The sequence below is a fragment of the Boleophthalmus pectinirostris genome, unplaced genomic scaffold, assembly GCF_026225935.1.
Source record: "Boleophthalmus pectinirostris isolate CB_2022bp ecotype Guang Dong unplaced genomic scaffold, ASM2622593v1 HiC_scaffold_14, whole genome shotgun sequence".
Lineage (NCBI taxonomy): Eukaryota > Metazoa > Chordata > Actinopteri > Gobiiformes > Gobiidae > Boleophthalmus > Boleophthalmus pectinirostris.
The window spans coordinates 34,801,728-34,822,938 of NW_026571047.1; the positions used below are offsets into that span (position 1 = coordinate 34,801,728).

A 21,211-nucleotide genomic window follows, 5' to 3' on the forward strand; every position below is an offset into this window, starting at 1 on the left:
GGGCTTTAGAGTTTGGGCACAGAATCTACTTTTGAGCTGTGGTCAAACTGTAATCTCAGAGGCAAAGTCTACAAGGGATACGTGTTTAGGCTCCAGTGAATATTTCAAGCATTTGCCGTGACGCATTTGAACACCAGAGTTGAAAAATCTGAACTTTTAGCAGAATGACAACAGTTAAATAACAGAATAACAACACTACAACATGTGAAGATTTTTAAATTATCTGTAAGTAACTAAGTTTTACAAAATGTGGCGTCACACTTCGATGCTTTAGGGTTAATTGAAATGCAAAGACGGTATCAGACACTTTCATTTATTCTACACATATCTACTCTTAAACCCGATTCACACAGGATAAGTCGTTTGGTAATTTGCAGATTACTGCCCCACCTCTGTGTTACTTGCAGCACATTCACACAGGATCAGCAAAATTAGTGAATTCCTTAATTTCACTGACATTGACTTAGTCTACGTTCAGTCTGCACCTGAAGTTCCCAAATCTGATTTTTTGGCCCCTATGTTCCTGTATCTGATCTTTTAATGACGTCTGAACCACACAGATGTGATGTTTTCAACATGTGACCAGGACACTTGGATATGTGCTCCTGAAACTGATCCATATCTGATCTTTAACATGTGACTTGAGTGTGAACAGTCAGGTCACATTCATCCACCTACACGTCATCAACAAGACACAAACGTCACTATTCTGCACTGAAGTAGAGAAAACTGTTCATGATCCATGTGACTGAAGTGAAGCACATCTCCACTCACCACAAAACACCACCACCAAAAACCTGCTCCTTCTCCTTCTCAATCTCCTCCTTAAAACAAGTCAGTTGTTCATGTTGTGGCTCCGGTACGAGAGGAACTTTAAAATCTCCAGGTGCTCGATGCTGCGTCCATGTTTGTTCAACTTGTGTAAACACAGAGACGCTCGCTGTGTGTGACGTCGTCGTGTCTCCAGTGTCACATGTGGGACACTTTTGGACCGTTTAATGTTCACACTGGAGTCACACACAAGTCACATTTAACTGGAAATGTGAACGACCTCGAAAAAACATCGGATTTCACAAAAAAATCGGAATTGAGCATTAAGCCCTGCAGTCTGAACGTAGACTTAGATTGAAAGAGAAAAGAACGCAGAAAGAAAAGAAAGAGACAAAAGAGAAAAGGCGCAATTACAACAACAAACCCCGAGATGCAGATTCGCACAGGACGAGTGTTATCACCGGACGTCTGCGTTTGGCCAAATATAGTCTGACATTTGTGGTGGAATTTTTACTCACAGGATTAAGATCTCAGGCTCCTCCCCCATTATTACAAATCACCAAAGGTCCACAGGTCAAACTGATCCTGTGTGAATAGAGCTTAAGACATAATGTTTATTCACGTACAGAGCGTTTAAACGGCAGCTCTCTCCTCTGTTTCTGTTCCAGGCCACGTTTCTGTCGTCTCTGAACGAAGACAACTTCTTATGGAAAAACCTGCTGATCGCTGTGATCGCCGTACGTCCCTCACCCTCAGTCACCACTCTCATTTCATTTCATTTTTAAGTAAATAAATAAAAGTGTGAATGTTGTTGTGTTCAGCCGTACCTTCAGTGCATCGTGCTGCTGTTTCTCCTGCGCTGGATGGAGATCAGTTTCGGAGGCAGCACCCTGAAGTCGGACCAACTCTGCAGGTTTGGGGGTGTTATGGCTGTGCTAATGCCGATTCTGGGCACATAGTTAAAGAGGATGTTCTTATTTCTTCTGCCTTAAAAACCTTAAAAACAGATCTAGTTCTTTCAGTTCAGTTTGCAGTGGTCCAAAGTTCTTCCTCTCACCTTCCTCATTACTCACCACCATGAGTTTAGAAAAGCTTTTTACATCTTTAAGAGAGATCACAAACCCACTCAGTCCTGGTTCAGTCCTGGTTTAATCCTGGTTTAATCCTGGTTTAATCCTGGTTCAGTCCTGGTTCAGTCCTGGTTTAATCCTGGCTCAGTCCTGGTCTTTCTCTGTTGTAGATTACAGTTTTTTTCCTGTGTTCGACAGAGCAGTGATCGAATCCAACAAGAGTCTGATAGGAATAAAATATTTGTGTCCGACTCTGACTGAACCCGACGCAATTAAAATCACACTATTTATATTATTATGACACACGGAGGATATGGTTTGTTCCTCTAACGGAAACAGAGACTCAAAATACAAACTCATGATTAGACTTTATTCGTCATCTCTGGTAAAGTGGTAAAGTTAAAGTGCAGCGTCTCATCCACATTATCCAGAGAATAATGAGTCCACAGAACCGCGCTGTGAATCGGGTTCGAGTCGTTCTTTAAAAGTAAAAAGGTGAGAGTAGTTCCTCACGTGTGTCTTTTTACACCCATACAGTGCACGGATCGAGGTGTTCCTGTGGACTTTATCTCCAATCTTTTATTCTTAAAAAATCCTGGATCTGAAGTTTTGCTCCACATTTCACAAATAATAATCACACATTTTGGACTTGGATCTAAACTAGAAGTGCAGAGTCTGATCTTTGACGCTTGAGAGTCTCAGAGCGAGTGACAGGAAACAGCTGATGCCATCATGTGTACGAGTCCAACCTGAGCCCAAACATAAGTGCCAAATATTTATCCCGTCAGACTTTGATCGGGTTTCATGCTCTGTTGTAGATCCTGTGCAGTTAAGTTTTACTTTCACAGTGATACTAACAACTACTAGCATGCTAACGGCACACAGAACTTTATAATTGGAGTCAAAATGAGACGTCTGCTCTGTCTGATTTTACAACTCGTCTGTACTGCGGCAAAACAGATTTAACTTCATTAGATAGACTTGTCTTCAGCCTGTTCAAGAGTTTATTTTTTTGTTTCAGGATTTCGTCGAAGTCGAAGTCGCGGCAGGAGCGAATCCCAGAGGAGACGGAGAACGAGGACGAAGACGTGAAAATGGAGAGAGTCCGAGTGAAGGAGGCTCTGAACTGTCAGCCCTGTGAAGAGGTACAAACTCTCTGCTCTTACTGGTACTTTACACTGATATATACATGTATGTGTATGTCTGTGGTGGAACTTTGTTGTTGTCATCTCCAGAACAAGAACAGCTCTTATGTTCTTCTGAAATATGAACAGGCCTTAAGATGTTGTAGATAAAAGTGAAGATCTGTGTTTGTAACTGATTCATAATTGTGTCTGAAATGAAATGTACTGATGAAAAGTTTTAAAGTGACTCTCAGTGTGAATGTGTCTGGAAAAAGGGCAGAAAACACAAGAGGGACTCTTCTTTCTGCTCCTTTTCATTCATTTTGTCTTGTATGTTTAATGTTATGACACTGTTAATGTCTTTTTATACTTTATGAAAGAAATAAACAAACAAATAAATGATAAAAAACTCAAGAAAAAATAGAAAAGTGATTTAAAGAGCACATTTTGAGGAGCTTGTGATCAGCCTGTGTTCATGGTTCTGTTTAGGAGTTTGATTTTACACTAAAAGGTGAAAGTGACTCACTGAAACTGAAAGTGAAACTGTGTGCAGAAGCCTGTAGTGGTCGTGAGCAACGTGAGGAAGATCTACAAAGGAAAGAGAGAGGGATTCTCCTTCAGCAAAAACAGAAAAGTCGCCACCAAAAACGTCTCATTCTGCGTCAAAAAAGGTTCAAATTAGTTTTTATTTTCTGTATTTAGATGTTTTTGAGGCATATTTTAAAACAGTTGTTGTGTTTCAGGTGAAGTTCTGGGTTTGTTGGGTCCAAATGGAGCTGGAAAAACCACCATCATGCACATGTTATCAGGAGACACAGACCCCACCACAGGACAGGTGAGGAATCTGACCCACAACCTCCACCTACAGACAAAAGCAAGTAACACACAAACTCACTTTCAGTTGTGTTTGTGTGTCAGGTGGTGTTGGGGCCGCCCCCTGTGGACCATGTGGGGTACTGTCCTCAGCTCAGTCCTCTGTGGCCCAGAGTCACTCTGCAGGAACATCTGGAGATCTACGCCGCGGTGAAGGGCATCAGAGGAGAGGACGTGCCCGGGATCACCAAACGGTAACAACACGCACCGGGACGCGCCGGGACGCTCCGGGACGCTCCGGGACGCGCCGGGACGCGCCGGGACGCGCCGGGACGCGCCGGGACGCTCCGGGACGCTCCGGGACGCGCCGGGACGCTCCGGGACGCGCCGGGACGCTCCGGGACGCTCCGGGACGCTCCGGGACGCGCCGGGACGCGCTCCGGGACGCTCCGGGACGCTCCGGGACGCTCCGGGACGCGCCGGGACGCGCCGGGACGGGACGCACCGGGACGCTCCGGGACGCTCCGGGACGCTCCGGGACGCTCCGGGACGCTCCGGGACGCTCCGGGACGCTCCGGGACAACGGGAATCCATACAAAAAACAAAAAAATACAAATCTGAGCGCAGAGGCACATTTATAATCACACTGATCACAGACAAAGAGAAGAGGAGTGAAGTTAACCAATGTATTTATTTAAACTGTTAAAGTGGTTTTTACATTTTAAATCTGCTGCTGTATTTGATTTTTTTTATTTGTTTAAAGTTTTTCTTCTTTACTTCCTCTCTTTCGTGTTGTGTTTGTTCAGGCTGTAACAGTTTCTCTGTGTTTGTTCAGGGTGGTGGAGGCTCTGGAGCTGAAGGATCATCTGCACAAACAGGCCAAGACTCTGTCTGCAGGAACCAAGAGGAAGGTACAAGACTGAAACACACACACACCATGATGTTCTACACAGTCTGATGTGAAGCTTCAATCTGATTTTATTCAATACAAAATAAATAAAATACTCTTTAGAATAACTTCATATGTTTCACCTCTTCTGTCTCTCCCTCTCTCTCCCATTTCCTCCCTCTCACTATCCCTCTCTCTCTCTCCCCTTTTTCTCTCTTTTTCTCTTTCTCCCTTTCCCTCCCTTTCTCTTTTCTTCTCTCCCCCTCTCCTCTTTCTCTCTCTCTCCCTCCCTCTCCCTCTCTCTCTGTTCAGTTGTGTTTTGCTCTGAGCATGCTGGGAAACCCTCAGATTGTTCTTTTAGATGAACCGTCATCAGGGATGGACCCCAAATCCAAACAGAGGATGTGGTCAGTTATACTTTTTATTTTATTATTTTTCTCTTCATTCTCGTCATTAGAGGAGCTCATGGGTAAAAGACGAGTTTATATTTAAATGTTTGTGTTTGTAGGCGTGCGATCCGAGCGGCCTTTAGGGGGCGTCAGAGAGGAGCTGTTCTCACCACTCACTACATGGAGGAGGCCGAGGCCGTGTGTGACCGAGTCGCCATCATGGTGTCCGGACAACTCAGGTACGACACAACTCTGTCTCGTTTTACAACTCTGGAAAAGTGTCTGTGTGACATTTTTAAACTCCACCTGTTTCTATATATATTTATACTTATATAGTTTTTTTTTGTTTGTTTCATTCATGAAAGATGAAAACAAAATAATTATGTTTCTTGCATCAATGTGAATGAAAAGGAGCAGAAACAAGTTTAGATTTGTAAGATCTGCCTCTTTTCACTCAAAATAAAACAGTTCCAACTACATTTACGTGACAGACACAAGATTAAACACTTGTTCATTCACACAAAAGGACAGGTTTTTTTACCACATCATGTTTGACGTTTCTTTTAAACACTTGAATTCATTTTGAAGTTTTGTGTTTTTCATTTAGACTCACACCTTTAATTGAAACACTTTTTTCCAGTGTTGTTCTTTTAAAGATTTCAGTTCCTTTCATATTATAATGATTTTCTCTCTTTGTCAGTTTTCTTTGGAGATTTGTGAGCAGGATCTGCTGATTTGCTTTGTACATCTTTTTTTTTTAAATATGAAGTTCTACCAGTGCGTCAGAATCTTTAATTGTGTAAATCTTGGGTTTGTTGAGTTTGTCTCCACTTCTGCTGATGATTCTTACAGCTCTTTTCTGTAAAAGGAAAACTGGTTTAACACAAGTTTTACAAACACTTCCCCAAACTTTAATACAACAGATCAAATATGGAACAATCGATGAATGATACAACAAAGACAAAACACTCTAATTTAATAATTCTTTTGCCTGATGTTACACAAAAACTTGAACTCATGCTCCCGCTCTGTTTCCTCATCTCCAGTAAATAATGTGGCACTGACTTTTTTCCCTAGAACTAAATACCACACATTTTGTTTTACTGATAATTAAGGACAATCTTTTAGAATAAAAAATAGATTATTTGTCAAAGAACTGCAGTAAACACAGAGCAGGGGGCGGGGATAGGGGGTAGATGGAAACAGAAATTTAAAACAGTCAAGCCTCAAATGCAGAACAAGACGGGATTACACAGACACGCAGGAGTCAAGTCCAGTCAAATCAAAACACAACTGAGAATAAGTCAAAGATAAAGATTTGAATGTGGAGTGTGTGAGTGTGTTGGTCCTGGTCTGTCCCGGGGCAGCTGTGGCTTCAACAGTATCTCACCATCACCATTTATAAATCTGATTCAATTATTTTTAGTCTAAACCTCAGTGTCGTCTCTCCCCGTGTGTCGCTCAGGTGCATCGGGTCGATCCAGCACTTGAAGGGGAAGTTTGGGCGCGGCTACAGTCTGGAGGTGAAGCTCAGAGACGACCTGACCGGGCTCCAGCAGGTGGCGCTGTTACACAAAGAGATACTGAGGATCTTCCCCCACGCCGCCCGACAGGAGAGGTACACACACGCCTCTGCTCAGTCCCAAAAGTACAACAACACACAAAAGTACACAACACCAACACACTCACTGTACACACACTCTACACACACTCTACATACAACAACTACATTCACTGTACACACACAGTACACACACACTGTACACACACACACACACACACTGTCACACACTGTACACACACTGTACACACACTCTACACACACTCTACATACAACAACTACATTCACTGTACACACACAGTACACACACACTGTACACACACACTGTACTGTACACACACTGTACACACACTGTACACACACACACACTGTACACACACACACACACACTGTACACACACTCTACATACAACACACACACTGTACACACACACTGTACACACACACACTGTACACACACACTGTACACACACACTGTACACACACACACTGTACACACACTGTACACACTGTACACACACACACACACTGTACACACACACACTGTACACACACACACACACACACTGTACACACACTGTCACACACACACACTGTACACACACACTGTACACACACACACTGTACACACACACACTGTACACACACACTGTACACACACACACACACACTGTACACACACACACTGTACACACACACACACACTGTACACACACACTGTACACACACACACACACTGTACACACACACTGTACACACACACTGTACACACACACACACTGTACACACACACTGTACACACACTGTACACACACACACTGTACACACACACACACACACACTGTACACACACTGTACACACACTGTACACACACTGTACACACACTGTACACACACACACACTGTACACACACTGTACACACACTGTACACACACACACTGTACACACACTGTACACACACACACTGTACACACACACTGTACACACACACACACACTGTACACACACACACTGTACTGTACACACACTGTACACACACACACACACACTGTACACACACACTGTACACACACTGTACACACACACTGTACACACACTGTACACACACTGTACACACACTGTACACACACACTGTACACACACTGTACACACACACTGTACACACACTGTACACACACACTGTACACACACTGTACACACACTGTACACACACTGTACACACACACTGTACACACTGTACACACACTGTACACACACTGTACACACACTATACACTGTACACACACTGTACACACACACACACACTGTACACACACTGTACACACACTGACTGTACACACACTGTACACACACTGTACACACACTGTACACACACTGTACTGTACACACACTGTACACACACTGTCACTGTACACACACTGTACACACACTGTACACACACTGTACACACACTGTACACACACTGTACACACACTGTACACACACACACACTGTGTACACACACTGTACACACACTGTACACACACACACACACACTGTACACACACACACACACACTGTACACACACACACACACACTGTACACACACTGTACACACTGTACACACACTGTACACACTGTACACACTGTACACACACTGTACACACACTGTACACACACTGTACACACACACACACACTGTACACACACACACACTGTACTGTACACACACTGTACACACACACTGTACACACACACTGTACACACACACACACACACACACGTACACACACTGTACACACACACTACACACACACTGTACACACACTGTACACACACACTACACACACACTGTACACACACACTGTACACACACACTGTACACACACTGTACACACACACTGTACACACACTGTACACACACTGTACACACACTGTACACACACACTGTACACACACTGTAAGGCAAGGGAAGGCAAGTTTATTTGTACAGCACAATTCGTACACAAAGTCATTCAAAGTGCTTTACAGAATAAGAAATACATTAAAATCATAATAAAAACAAATCAAAACATAAATAATCATGAAGATTAAAATTAAAAAAGAGAGACATAAATTGGAGAGAAGAGTGCGGAATGAAAACCTTTCAGTTATTTGCACAGTTAAACAGAAATGTTTAGAGTCTGGATTTAAACAGCGTCACAGAAGAGTCTGTCTCACATGTTCAGACTGTTCCAGGTTTTAGCTGCATGAACCTGAAACTCTGACTCCCCTTGTTTAGTCGTGACTCTGGCACCAGCAGGAGTTGGTCCCTGAGCTCCTCAGAGTGTGAGATGTTCATATGACACTAACATGTCACAGATGGACTTTGGTGCTCGGCCATGGAGACACTTGTACAAACAGAGACGCTTTAAAGTCTCTGAGCCACAGGAGCCAGAGCAGAGACCTGAGACCAGGACTTATGTGCTCGTACTTCCTAGTTCGAGTCAGGACCCGAGCTGCAGCGTTCTGGATGTTGTGGATGTTTGGATGTTGTGGATGTTCTGGATGTTCTGGATGTTCTGGATGTTCTGGATGTTCTGGATGTTGTGGATGTTCTGGATGTTGTGGATGTTCTGGATGTTCTGGATGTTCTGGATGTTCTGGATGTTCTGGATGTTGTGGATGTTCTGGATGTTCTGGATGTTGTGGATGTTGTGGATGTTCTGGATGTTGTGGATGTTGTGGATGTTCTGGATGTTCTGGATGTTCTGCAGTGTCTCACAGCTCGTTTGGAGAGACCAGTGAGCAGAACATTACAGTATCTAATCTACTGGAGACAAATGCATGGATAAGTTTCTCCAAGTCTGATTTAGACAGTAAACCTTTGATTTTTGCTATGTTTTTTAGATGGTAAAAGGCTGCAGATGTTATTGATTTTATGTGACTGTTAAAGTTCAAGTCTGAGTCCATTATTACCCCGAGATTTCTTGCCTGATTTGAAGGTTTTAGAGCGAGAGACTGGAGGTGATGCTGACACTGTCCCTTTGTTTCTGTACACTGTACACACTCACTGTACACACACTGTACACACACACTGTACACACTCACTGTACACACTGTACACACATGTACACACACACTGTACACACACTGTACACACACACTGTACACACACACTGTACACACTCACTGTACACACTCACTGTACACACTGTACACACACACTGTCACTGTACACACACTGTACACACACTGTACACACTGTACACACTGTACACACACACACTCACACACACTGTACACACACTGTACACACTGTCACTGTACACACACTGTCACTGTACACACTCACTGTCACACACACACACTGTCACTGTACACACTGTCACTGTACACACACTAACACACACTGTACACACACACTGTACACACACTGTACACACACACTGTACACACACACACTGTACACACACACACTGTACACACACTGTACACACACACACTGTACACACACACTGTACACACACACACACACACTGTACACACACACTGTACACACACACACACACACACTGTACACACACACACACACTGTACACACACACACTGTACACACACACTGTACACACACACACTGTACACACACTGTACACACACACTGTACACACACACACACTGTACACACACACACTGTACACACACACTGTACACACACTGTACACACACACACTGTACACACACACACACACACTGTACACACACACACATGTACACACACTGTCACACACTGTACACACACACACACTGTACACACACTGTACACTGTACACACACTGTACACACACTGTACACACACTGTACACACACACTGTACACACACACTGTACACACACACACTGTACACACACACACACACACTGTACACACACACACACTGTACACACACACACACACACACACTGTACACACACTGTACACACACACTGTACACACACACTGTACACACACACACTGTACACACACTGTACACACACACACACTGTACACACACACTGTACACACACTGTACACACACACACTGTACACACACACACACTGTACACACACTGTACACACACACTGTACACACACACTGTACACACACACACACACACTGTACACACACACACACACACTGTCACACACACACACACTGTAACACACACACTGTACACACACTGTACACACACACACACACTGTCACACTGTACACACACACTGTACACACACACTGTACACACACACACACACACTGTACACACACACACCACACTGTACACACACACTGTACACACACACTGTACACACACTGTACACACTGTACACACACACTGTACACACACACTGTACACACACACTGTACACACTGTACACACACACTGTACACACACACTGTACACACACACTGTACACACACACTGTACACACACACTGTACACACACTGTACACACACACTGTACACACACACTGTACACACACACACACTGTACACACACACACACACACTGTACACACACACACACACTGTACACACACACTGTACACACACACTGTACACACACTTGAAGTTCCAGGTCAGGAGTCTGAGTTCAACCAACAGCATCGACCCCAGTATAAAACGTGTTATTTGTTTAAACGTGGCGACATGTTTGTCCTGAACGTCTGTTTTAAAGTTTTAGAAAATGCTGCAGTGTTTAAAGTTCTCGTTCTCTGATCTTGTGAGATTTGAATTTCTTTTTACAAACTTCTTCAGAGGAGGTGGAGGAAGATGATTAAAAACTTTGTACCAAAATTAAATCTGCACATTTGATTGTGTTGTTCCTATTTAGAAATGTGTATTTGTCAAGTTTCCTGCAGGAGTGATCATCTGTGGGCTTTTTGTCTAATATCATGTAGGTGCAGCAGATGCAGCTGTATGTTTAAATCAAACAGTCACAGGTTTTAATGTTTCTCTTCAGTTTTGCGACGCTGATGGTTTATAAAATCCCCATGGAGGACGTGAAGTCTCTGTCCACGGCCTTTTCCGAACTCGAGAAAGGTGAGTCCACACGACTGTAAAGTACAATAAATACAGACCAACTGCCACGTTTACATGACAGATTTAACTCTCAGTAAAAATGAATTTGACTTTAAAAAGTCCATGTGAACACTTCCTAACGTAACTGTGAAGTAAGTGTTTGGTTTCTTCTGATTTTAAAGTTGAATGACTTTGGTTCCTGGATCCTGTTTGTGGTTTGTGTTCAGTCCTGGTTTAGATTGTGTTTGTGTCCAGGAGCAGCTGAAGTCTGTGTTTTTCCAGTCGATGTAAATCCGTTGCTGCGCTCCCTTAAATCAAGGAGATTTAACGAGTTTTCTGTGCAAACCTCAATTCAGAATGATTATTTCTATGTAAACTGGAGGGAGAATATTTTAATTCAGAACTATTTAATTTAGAACAATTAATTCAGAATTAAGAAACATCATGTAAACGTGACCAGTGAGTCTTTGTGTGAGACGTTTTACACAAAACTGACTCTAATGTTCCTGGTCACACACTGTGTTTGAGTAACTCTTTATTATGAGTCTGTTTCATCTACAAAGCTCCAAACGCTCTGCTCCACCTTGTGATGTCATGAAGTGGTAGTTTCCAAGTGAACAGCTCCTTTTACTTTTAGTTCAGATCAGATTTAGTTCAGTAGAGATCGACAACTCCACCACTGAAATGATCCAGATGGAGTTTAAAAACACAGTGGAGCACTTCCTGTATCACCACATGATGACATCACAAGGTGGAACAGAGTGTTTTCTTGTTTGTGTTCTCAGTGTGTAACTTCACAAATGTGACTGAACGTCGTGTTTCTGTTTTCAGCCAAACAGTCGTTTAACTTTGAGGAGTACAACTTCTCCCAGTCGACGCTGGAGCAGGTAAAACCACAACTGTTTATGAACCATTGTCCAGAACCGTCACAAGTATCAAAGTATCAAAGTATCAAAGTATCGAGAATCACATCCTTAGATCAGATCGATACTAAAACTGATATCGAAACTAGATCCTCATTTTTCTCAGGTATCGATCCAAAAAAGTCTCACTGACAGAACAGAGCAGAACTTTTCCTGAATCTGGACCTGGTTTAGTCCTGTTTTAGTCCTGTTTTAGTCCTGTTTTAGTCCTGTTTTAGTCCTGGTTCAGTCCCACATTCTGTATTTAAATGTTTGTTGTTTTGAGGTGTTCCTGGAGTTTGCGAAGGAGCAGGAGAGTGAAGAGGACGAGATGGGGTCTCTGAGCACTCACTTCCAGTGGCAACGGCTGAGACAAGACGGAGCCAACCACACAGACAGCATCGTGCACCAGCTATGAGAACAGACCCACCAAGACCAGCTTTAGACCGGCTCTGGACCCGGTCTGGACCCGGTCTGGACCTGGGTCAGGACTGAGGTGAGGTGGAGGTGCTTCTGACTTCATGAAAACTATTGTGAATCAGCTCGGAAACCGGAGAATCTTTGCAAAAAAAAAACACTAAAAATAAACAACAAATCAAGAGTCAAGACCTGGTTTAGTCCTGGGTTAGTCCTGGTTAGTCCTGGGTTAGTCCTGGTTTAGTCCTGGTTTAGTCCTGGTTTAGTCCTGGATTAGTCCTGGATTAGACCTGGTTTAGAAATGAGCCAAGATGGATGGACTTTTATCACATAGAGCATTTAAAACTATATCTGAGCCCAATCACAAAAACAAGATTTTAGACCTGGTTTAGACCTGGTTTAGACCTGGTTTAGACCTGGTTTAGACCTGGTTTAGACCTGGTTTAGACCTGGTTTAGACCTGGTTTAGATCTGGTTTAGATCTGGTTTAGACCTGGTTTAGACCTGGTTTAGATCTGGTTTAGTCCCACTACATAATCTCCTCAGAAGTTTCCCTGGACTTGTCCAAAATCCAGGACTAAAGGAGCGACAGTTGCACGTTTCTGAACCTCAACAACAACAACAAAAAAAAACAGTAAAAAGTGCAAAAAACAGACTCTAAACATTCTCACATTTTTAAGAAGTGAAGACGTCGGGACGAGTTTCTGGAATTTACTTTAACTTTTTTAACTCAAAAAAAAGAAAAGAAAAATGCACCAAGTTTTTCTACATCCAAGAAGATTTTAGTTCCACATTTTTGCTGCGAGTTTGACGATGAAGAAGAGACACAGATAATCACAGTCGTCGTTCAACTTTTGGGAAACTGGACAAAAAGAAAATATTTGTTTGATTTGGGAATTTTTCATTTAGATTTTTTTTTTTTCCAGAATTTTCCTGAAGACTTTTCATCATAAATAAACCACGTCAATGTGATTTTATGAGATTTAAATGGACGGACGTTTGTGTGGAACTTTTACAGAGCGACTGTGTTTCCACAAGAGATCTGGACCTGGTTTAGACCTGGTTTAGTCCTGGTTTAGACCTGGTTTAGACCTGGTTTAGACCTGGTTTAGTCCTGGTTTAGACCTGGTTTAGACCTGGTTTAGACCTGGTTTAGACCTGGTTTAGTCCTGATTTAGACCTGGTTTAAACCTGTTTCAGACCTGTTTTTTTGACTTGGTTTAGACCTGGGTTAGACCCAATTTAGATCTGGGTTTAGACTTACTTAAAACCTGATTTAGACCTGGTTTTTGACTTGGTTTAATCTGGTTCAGTCTTTGTTTAATCTTGGTTCAGTCCTAGTTAATCCCTGGTTATTTTTAGTCCTGGTTTAGTCCTGGTTTAATATTTTTTTTGGGTCATGTTTTCTCTGTGTCAGACGTCCTGCGTTTAAACCTCAGATCCTCACAGAGACCTGGTCCTGGTCCTGGTCCTGGTCCTGGTCCTGGTCCTGGTCCTGGACTCTGACGGTGCTTTGAACACGACTCGTGTGTCCACCTGCGCTTCACACATTTTCACACGTTTTCACACGTTTATTATCACAGATTTATTCAGCGTTTGTCTTTTCGTGGTGTTTTTGTGAGAATCTGAACCAAAGTCTTTCTCAAACCTCCATTTCCAAAACGGTAGCAAAGAGTGCAGAACTCAGAGGAGGCAGCAGGGGGCACACTCGGACCTCACATCACGGTTCAGACCTGGTTTAGACCTGGTTTAGACCTGGTTCAGTCCTGGTTTAGTCCTGGTTTAGTCCTGGTTTAGTCCTGGTTTAGACCTGGTTTAGACCTGGTTTAGTCCTGGTTTAGACCTGGTTTAGTCCTGGTTTAGACCTGGTTTAGACCTGGTTTAGACCTGGTTTAGACCTGGTTTAGACCTGGTTCAGACCTGGTTTAGACCTGGTTTAGACCTGGTTAGACCTGGTTTTAGTCCTGGTTCAGTCCTGGTTCAGTCCTGGTTTAGTCCTGGTTTAGTCCTGGTTTAGTCCTGGTTTAGACCTGGTTTAGACCTGGTTTAGACCTGGTTTAGACCTGGTTTAGACCTGGTTCAGTCCTGGTTTAGTCCTGGTTTAGTCCTGGTTCAACCTCTGAGTTTCTTGCACTGATCCAAACTTGTAGCATTCAAAGCGTCGCATATTTTCTAGAGGATCTGAACGTGACGCGGCCCCTCGTGTGCGAGTGTGACGCGGCCCCTCGTGTGCGAGTGTGACGCGGCCCCTCGTGTGCGAGTGTGACGCGGCCCCTCGTGTGCGAGTGTGACGCGGCCCCTCGTGTGCGAGTGTGACGCGGCCCCCCCCTCGCTCGGCGTCCGTGGTGTTTTCCTGTAAATATTTCCGTTGGTTTAATCACACAATTGTAATATTTCATAAAAAGTCAAAGGGAACTTGAGTCTGACTCTTAAAAACTGAAGCGTCGCTCAGAGACGTTGAACGTTTGTGTTTGTGAAAAGCATTTAAACAAAAATATTCAGGGTTAAAGAGAAAAGAAAATGTCCCAGCTTCACAATGACCTGGTTTAGTCCTGGTTTAGACCTGGTTTAGTCCTGGTTTAGACCTGGTTTAGTCCTGGTTTAGACCTGGTTTAGTTTAGTCCTGGTTTAGACCTGGTTTAGTCCTGGTTTAGTCCTGGTTTAGACCTGGTTTAGTCCTGGTTTAGTCCTGGTTTAGACCTGGTTTAGACCTGGTTTAGACCTGGTTTAGACCTGGTTTCTGTCGTTGGCGAGCGCTGTCGGCTCATTTGTAATAACATAATGTTTAAAAATATTTATTCAAATTAAATTCTTGTTTTTATTCAGTTCTACAAAACGTTTGGTCAGAAACACTGGAGTGAGCTCTGAGGATTACCTTTTTATTTTTTTTTTACAATTTTGGGTTTGAATTTGTGATTTGGGAACTTTCCAAGAGATATATTTAACTGTTGCTTGAATATGATTATTTCTCATTGTTTTGATCAGGGTTTAAAACTGTTTGTGTTATAATTTAGTCCTGGTTTAGTTCTGGTTTAGTTCTGGTTTAGTCCTGGTTTAGTCCTGGTTTAGTCCTGGTTTAGTCCTGGTTTAGTTCTGGTTTAGTCCTGGTTTAGTCCTGGTTTAGTCCTGGTTTAGTTCTGGTTTAAACTGGTCTCATTTTTGCACTGTTGTCACTTTTTTATGATTTCACACTAAATATAATATTTTATTCTCAAATGATTCTGAAATTTCTGCCTTTTTCTGACGACAGCTCTTATTTTGAAAGGGTGGCTCTGTTTCCTGCCTTCAGTGACATTTAAAGCGGGTTTTTCTCGTTTTACATTTTAATTTTGCACTAAATGTTTTTAATTGTTTTATGCAAATGTGTGTTTGTCCTCAATAAATGTTTGAATTCTAATACTGACCAAGTCTTTTGTTTCTTTACTCGAGTACATTTGTGCGCGTCAGTGTCACCAGTCACCAGTGACCCCACGGTGACGTGGGGAAGGTCCAGATCTTTCAAAAAACCTATAATATGATGTTCTAATGTTTTCAGATATATTGTTTTTGTTAAAAATATATATATATTTTTTTTTTTATTATTATTCTTCTGCTCTTTAATTTTGACCAAAAACTCAAGACTCAACAAAAGATCCAAACAGATTAACTGTTACAGTTTGACTCTTTCTTGAATAATACAAATGTTAATATTAAACTCAGCCTTGACTTCTCCTTATCAGAAATACATTTCTTAGATTTAAATATTTATAAGGACCTTGATGGGGATTTACAGAGCACAATTTTCAGAAAAGTAACTGATCAAAATACAATTTTAAAAGCAGAGAGCTTCCACCCCCGCGGTTACTTCAGAATGTCCCTTATGGTCAGTTTCAAACACTACGGCGGATTTGTGACACTGAATCTAACTTTGAAAAAAATGCTCAAGATATGAGCTGTCGATTCAAAACCAGAGGCTGCACAGACAGGACTTTGTCTTCAGTTTACAATCGAGCCAAAAGTCTTAATAGAGAAGAACACAGACTCAGAAACCAAAGAAAAATGTGAGTCCTAATCAAGTGTATTTTGTAACTGAATGTGGCACTGAAGCAAACCGAATCAAACAAATCATCAAACAGAACTGGAGTATATGAAGAAGTGTCAGTGTCCAGAGAGACGCTCACCAGCAGCTGTAGAAAAGCCCCAACGCTCAGTGCCTCAGGCTGGTGAACACTTCTCTCCCTCCATCCAAACAAAAGACACGGTTGGACACTAAATCTGCTCCACATGTGGGAACTGAACCTGTTGTGAACAACAGACTCACTCGTTCATGGACGTTCACTCAGGTCAAAGTTTTGATATTAGAACATTCATTCATTGTAACAGCACTTCTATGGAGTAAGAAGCTGTCAAAAATATTCGTGCGCATAAAATAGAAATCCGTTCATATTTGTCTGTAGTTGTGCATAAAATAAATATTTGTAAACTCTCAAATGAGTCCAGTCGTACATAAAATATATTGTGTGTATTTTATCCATCAGAATACGAATTGAAAAATTACGTCATGAATTATAATCACGAAATGAAAATTTACGATTACACTTTCATCAGTACGAATACGAATTCACAGACGAAATTTTACTGTCAAAAATACGTCATCACTTCACAGACATTATTCATCGAGCAGAAGAAACATCGATCAAGATCAAGACTGAGCAGCTCAAGTTTGTATCAGAGTAAAAACAGAGTAAAAGCACAAGAAGCTACAACAGAACAACAAGTGGGTTCATTCAAATCTATTGTAAAAATGTCTTGAATTCGGGAACCGAACGCTGCTGTATAATATTGTGTAGAAACACCTCCTCTGAACGGGAAACTGCACCTATATGTTAGAAAACATAGTGGAGCCAGTTGGAAACATCAGACGTAACGTTCTCCCAGGGCTGATTAACAAATATCAGGTTCTCTGTGTGTTTAGATTAAAACATTCACGACTCCAGCCACAGCGAGCATCAGTCAGTCTGAACCTTCAGCTGCATTTCAGACAATGGGTTTTTCATGAGTTCTAATGGGTTATACATGAGTTATAATGGGTTATACATGAGTTATAATGGGTTTACATGATGTTATAATGGTTATAATGGGTTATACATGAGTTATAATGGGTTATACATGGTTATACATGAGTTATAATGGGTTATACATGAGTTCATAATGGGTTATACATGAGTTATAATGGGTTATACATGAGTTATAATGGTTATACATGAGTTTAATGGGTTAATATACATGAGTTATAATGGGTTATACATGAGTTATAATGGGTTATACATGAGTTATAATGGGTTATACATGAGTTATAATGGGTTATACATGAGTTATAATGGGTTATACATGTGTTATAATGGGTTATACATGAGTTTATATATGGGTTTACATGTTATATGGTTATACATGAGTTATAATGGGTTATAATGAGCAAATCCATCCACGTCACGGTGACGTTAAACTTACGGTAAATACTGTAAACATACCAAGGTGTTGCCTGTAAACATGAACATTAATTGATGCTGAAGCTGCATTAAACTGTAATGTGGAACATTTCATTGGCTGTGACGTCTGTAACCAGGACAGTTTGGTCGTGTTTGGTGTAAACTGGGACATTTCAGCGTAAAGAGGAACTTTTGGTGGCATTTCATGCGAGAAATGCAGCTGAAGGAAGTCCGTCTGTGAATTCGTTTTCGTACTGATGAAAGTGTAATCGTAAATTTTCATTTGGTGATTGTAATTCATGACGTTGTAATTTTTCAATTCGTATTCTGATGGATAAAATACACACAATATATTTTATGTACGACTGGACTCATTTGAGAGTTTACAAATATTTATTTTATGCACAACTACAGCCAAATATGCACGGATTTCTATTTTATGCGCACGAATATTTTTGACAGCTTCTTACTCCGTACACGTCTGTCGTGTACAGACTTGAATGTCCATGTGGTCGTTTTTACACAGGCCCAACAAAACAAACTGAAAAACAGACTGAACACAAACAGGCTGTGAGGACCTGGACCTGGACCTGGACGCCTGGATCCTACGGCCGAACATGACAAAGAAACACAACCAGTTTAAATACAGGAATATTATGTAATGTAACGAATGATGAAGGTTTAGACCTGGTTTAGACCTGGTTTAGACCTGGTTTAGTCCTGGTTTAATCCTGGTTTAGTCCTGGTTTAATCCTGGTTTAGTCCTGGTTTAGTCCTGGTTTAGTCCTGGTCCTGGTTTAGTCCTGGTTTAGTCCTGGTTTAATCCTGGTTTAGTCCTGGTTTAGTCCTGGTTTAATCCTGGTTTAGACCTGGTTTAATCCTGGTTTAATCCTGGTTTAATCCTGGTTTAGACCTGGTTTAATCCTGGTTTAATCCTGGTTTAGTCCTGGTTTAGTCCTGGTTTAGTCTGAATGAAATCTTAAATACTTGTAGATGCAGTTGTACAGACTGTTTTGTTCCAGTATTGCAGGTTCGTTGAATGTTGAAAAGAAAAAGGAAAGTTCTACATTTAATGTCCAAATAGGAGAGTTCTGGATCCTTTTACTGCTGCTTCAGTGTTTTTCATGGTTTAAAACAGTTCAGAGACTCGATCCCTCAGTCAACAACAAAATATCCTCTTTAATGTTCAATAATATAAAAATCCATCTTTATTTTGTGATTTATGAATCATGTCTATGGACTTGGGTCGTGAGGGTTTGTGACTTTGTAATTATGGTTGAATATTTTTCTTGAGCTCTAAAAGGGTAAAGTCTTGGGTTAAAACACACTGTCTGTTAAAAAACATTTCCAGTGGACTTTCAAACTTCTTGTAAGGTGGTAAATCAATTTATTTTTTCCCATAAAGTGTTGAATAGAAGGATTCGACTATTTTAATTTTTTTTATTTCTCCTGTTATTTGTTCCCCATTTTCTTTTTTTAGGGTTAAAAAAGTCTTATTTTTGTTTTAAATTTTCTTTAAAAAGTATCATGTACATTTCTCTCCTTCTTCCAGTTTTTTTTCTCTCGCTCTTAAAATTATTCCTTTACTTTTAATTTTTGCAAACTCTGACATCTCTTTTTTTTAGTTCGTTACAATTAAAACCAACTTCTAAAAGGTTAAAATAACGTAAACGTCTCTGTCGTCCCAACATGCGTCTCTTTTCTTTTTTTTTTCTCCCTCCCCACTCTTCTAAAAAGTGTCTCGTCGTGTCTTTCACCGTCTCCCACCAGTGGCTCGTGTCTCGTGTCTTGAAGTTTCTGTCGCTCTCGTTCATCTCCACCTGTCGTCTCTGGGCAGGTTGATGTTATAGTTCATAAAATCGAACGTACAAAGAGAATGTTTATAATGTCTGCAGCATTATAACAATTGTGTATTTGTGTGTTGTGAAATTTTATTTTAATGAAAACTTTGAAATGATTTCAGATCTTTAATCAATGGAAATGTATTCTGAGTAGATCTGGCCTCACACCGGGGACGCCAAAATATGGAGTGTGAAATGTACCTGGGCTCACAGTGCGATGCCACGAGATGTGGTCCCATTAAATCTAATCCAATCCCATTTAATCAATTACCTACATTAATTAATTAGTTAATAATGAATTAAACGGTTGATCTGAAGGTTGGTAAATTCTTGTCCATATCAGTGACCTGCATATTTTGAAATGACATCAGTGGAAACAACATCACTATTCACCAAAACAAACTGTGGTTTATGAAGATTTATTGACCAAGTGAAACACAAACATTTAAATATCAAATATGTAAATGAGTGGAGGTCGAACTAAACCGGAGTCTAGAAATATGAGGCACAACTTGAAGAGTTTATCTAAAGTTCTGTGTCGAGTCTAAATTGATGAAGTCGTCCTGTGACAGTGACACATACGACCCTGGAGCGTGGACATGTCCAGTCTCCATGTGCTCCTCACACGTCCAATGAAGGTTTGAGTTTTTCAAGACGTCGGTTCTGAAGAATCAAACACGATGAAACGGACGAAGGTCACGTGATCTAAACAAGACTTCAGGTTGAGTCGGCGTCAGGCTGGAGGACGCTCTCCTCTGCTCCAGAGGATCTTCTGCTGATGAACTGAGATCTGAACAAACTACTGGTCAGAACTGGGCTGGGGTCCGTCTTTCTCCTCTTAAGTCTGAAGTTAGGCGGGACAGACTGACCAATGAGGTGTGTGTTGTGTGTGGGATGATGTGAAGAATGGGAGTTAGTTGAGTTCGTGTGTTATGTCACAGCTCTC

The 21,211-nt window shown here is 41.5% G+C and overlaps 1 protein-coding gene across 1 annotated transcript in view; it reads left to right on the top strand.

Annotated features, from left to right (window-relative positions):
• The window catches only part of abca5 (ATP-binding cassette, sub-family A (ABC1), member 5), a 44,905-nt gene extending 30,088 nt beyond the window's left edge, over positions 1–14,817 (top strand). The window contains exons 26-38 of the mRNA XM_055150226.1: positions 1,440–1,508; positions 1,593–1,684; positions 2,863–2,986; positions 3,519–3,636; positions 3,709–3,800; positions 3,884–4,032; positions 4,614–4,689; positions 4,980–5,074; positions 5,176–5,295; positions 6,522–6,674; positions 11,579–11,658; positions 12,469–12,524; positions 12,826–14,817. Coding sequence (XP_055006201.1) covers positions 1,440–1,508; positions 1,593–1,684; positions 2,863–2,986; positions 3,519–3,636; positions 3,709–3,800; positions 3,884–4,032; positions 4,614–4,689; positions 4,980–5,074; positions 5,176–5,295; positions 6,522–6,674; positions 11,579–11,658; positions 12,469–12,524; positions 12,826–12,957 — 1,356 coding nt within the window. The 3' untranslated portion in view covers positions 12,958–14,817. The remainder of the gene's footprint in view (positions 1–1,439; positions 1,509–1,592; positions 1,685–2,862; positions 2,987–3,518; positions 3,637–3,708; positions 3,801–3,883; positions 4,033–4,613; positions 4,690–4,979; positions 5,075–5,175; positions 5,296–6,521; positions 6,675–11,578; positions 11,659–12,468; positions 12,525–12,825) is intronic.
• The last annotated feature ends 6,394 nt before the right edge of the window (positions 14,818–21,211 follow it).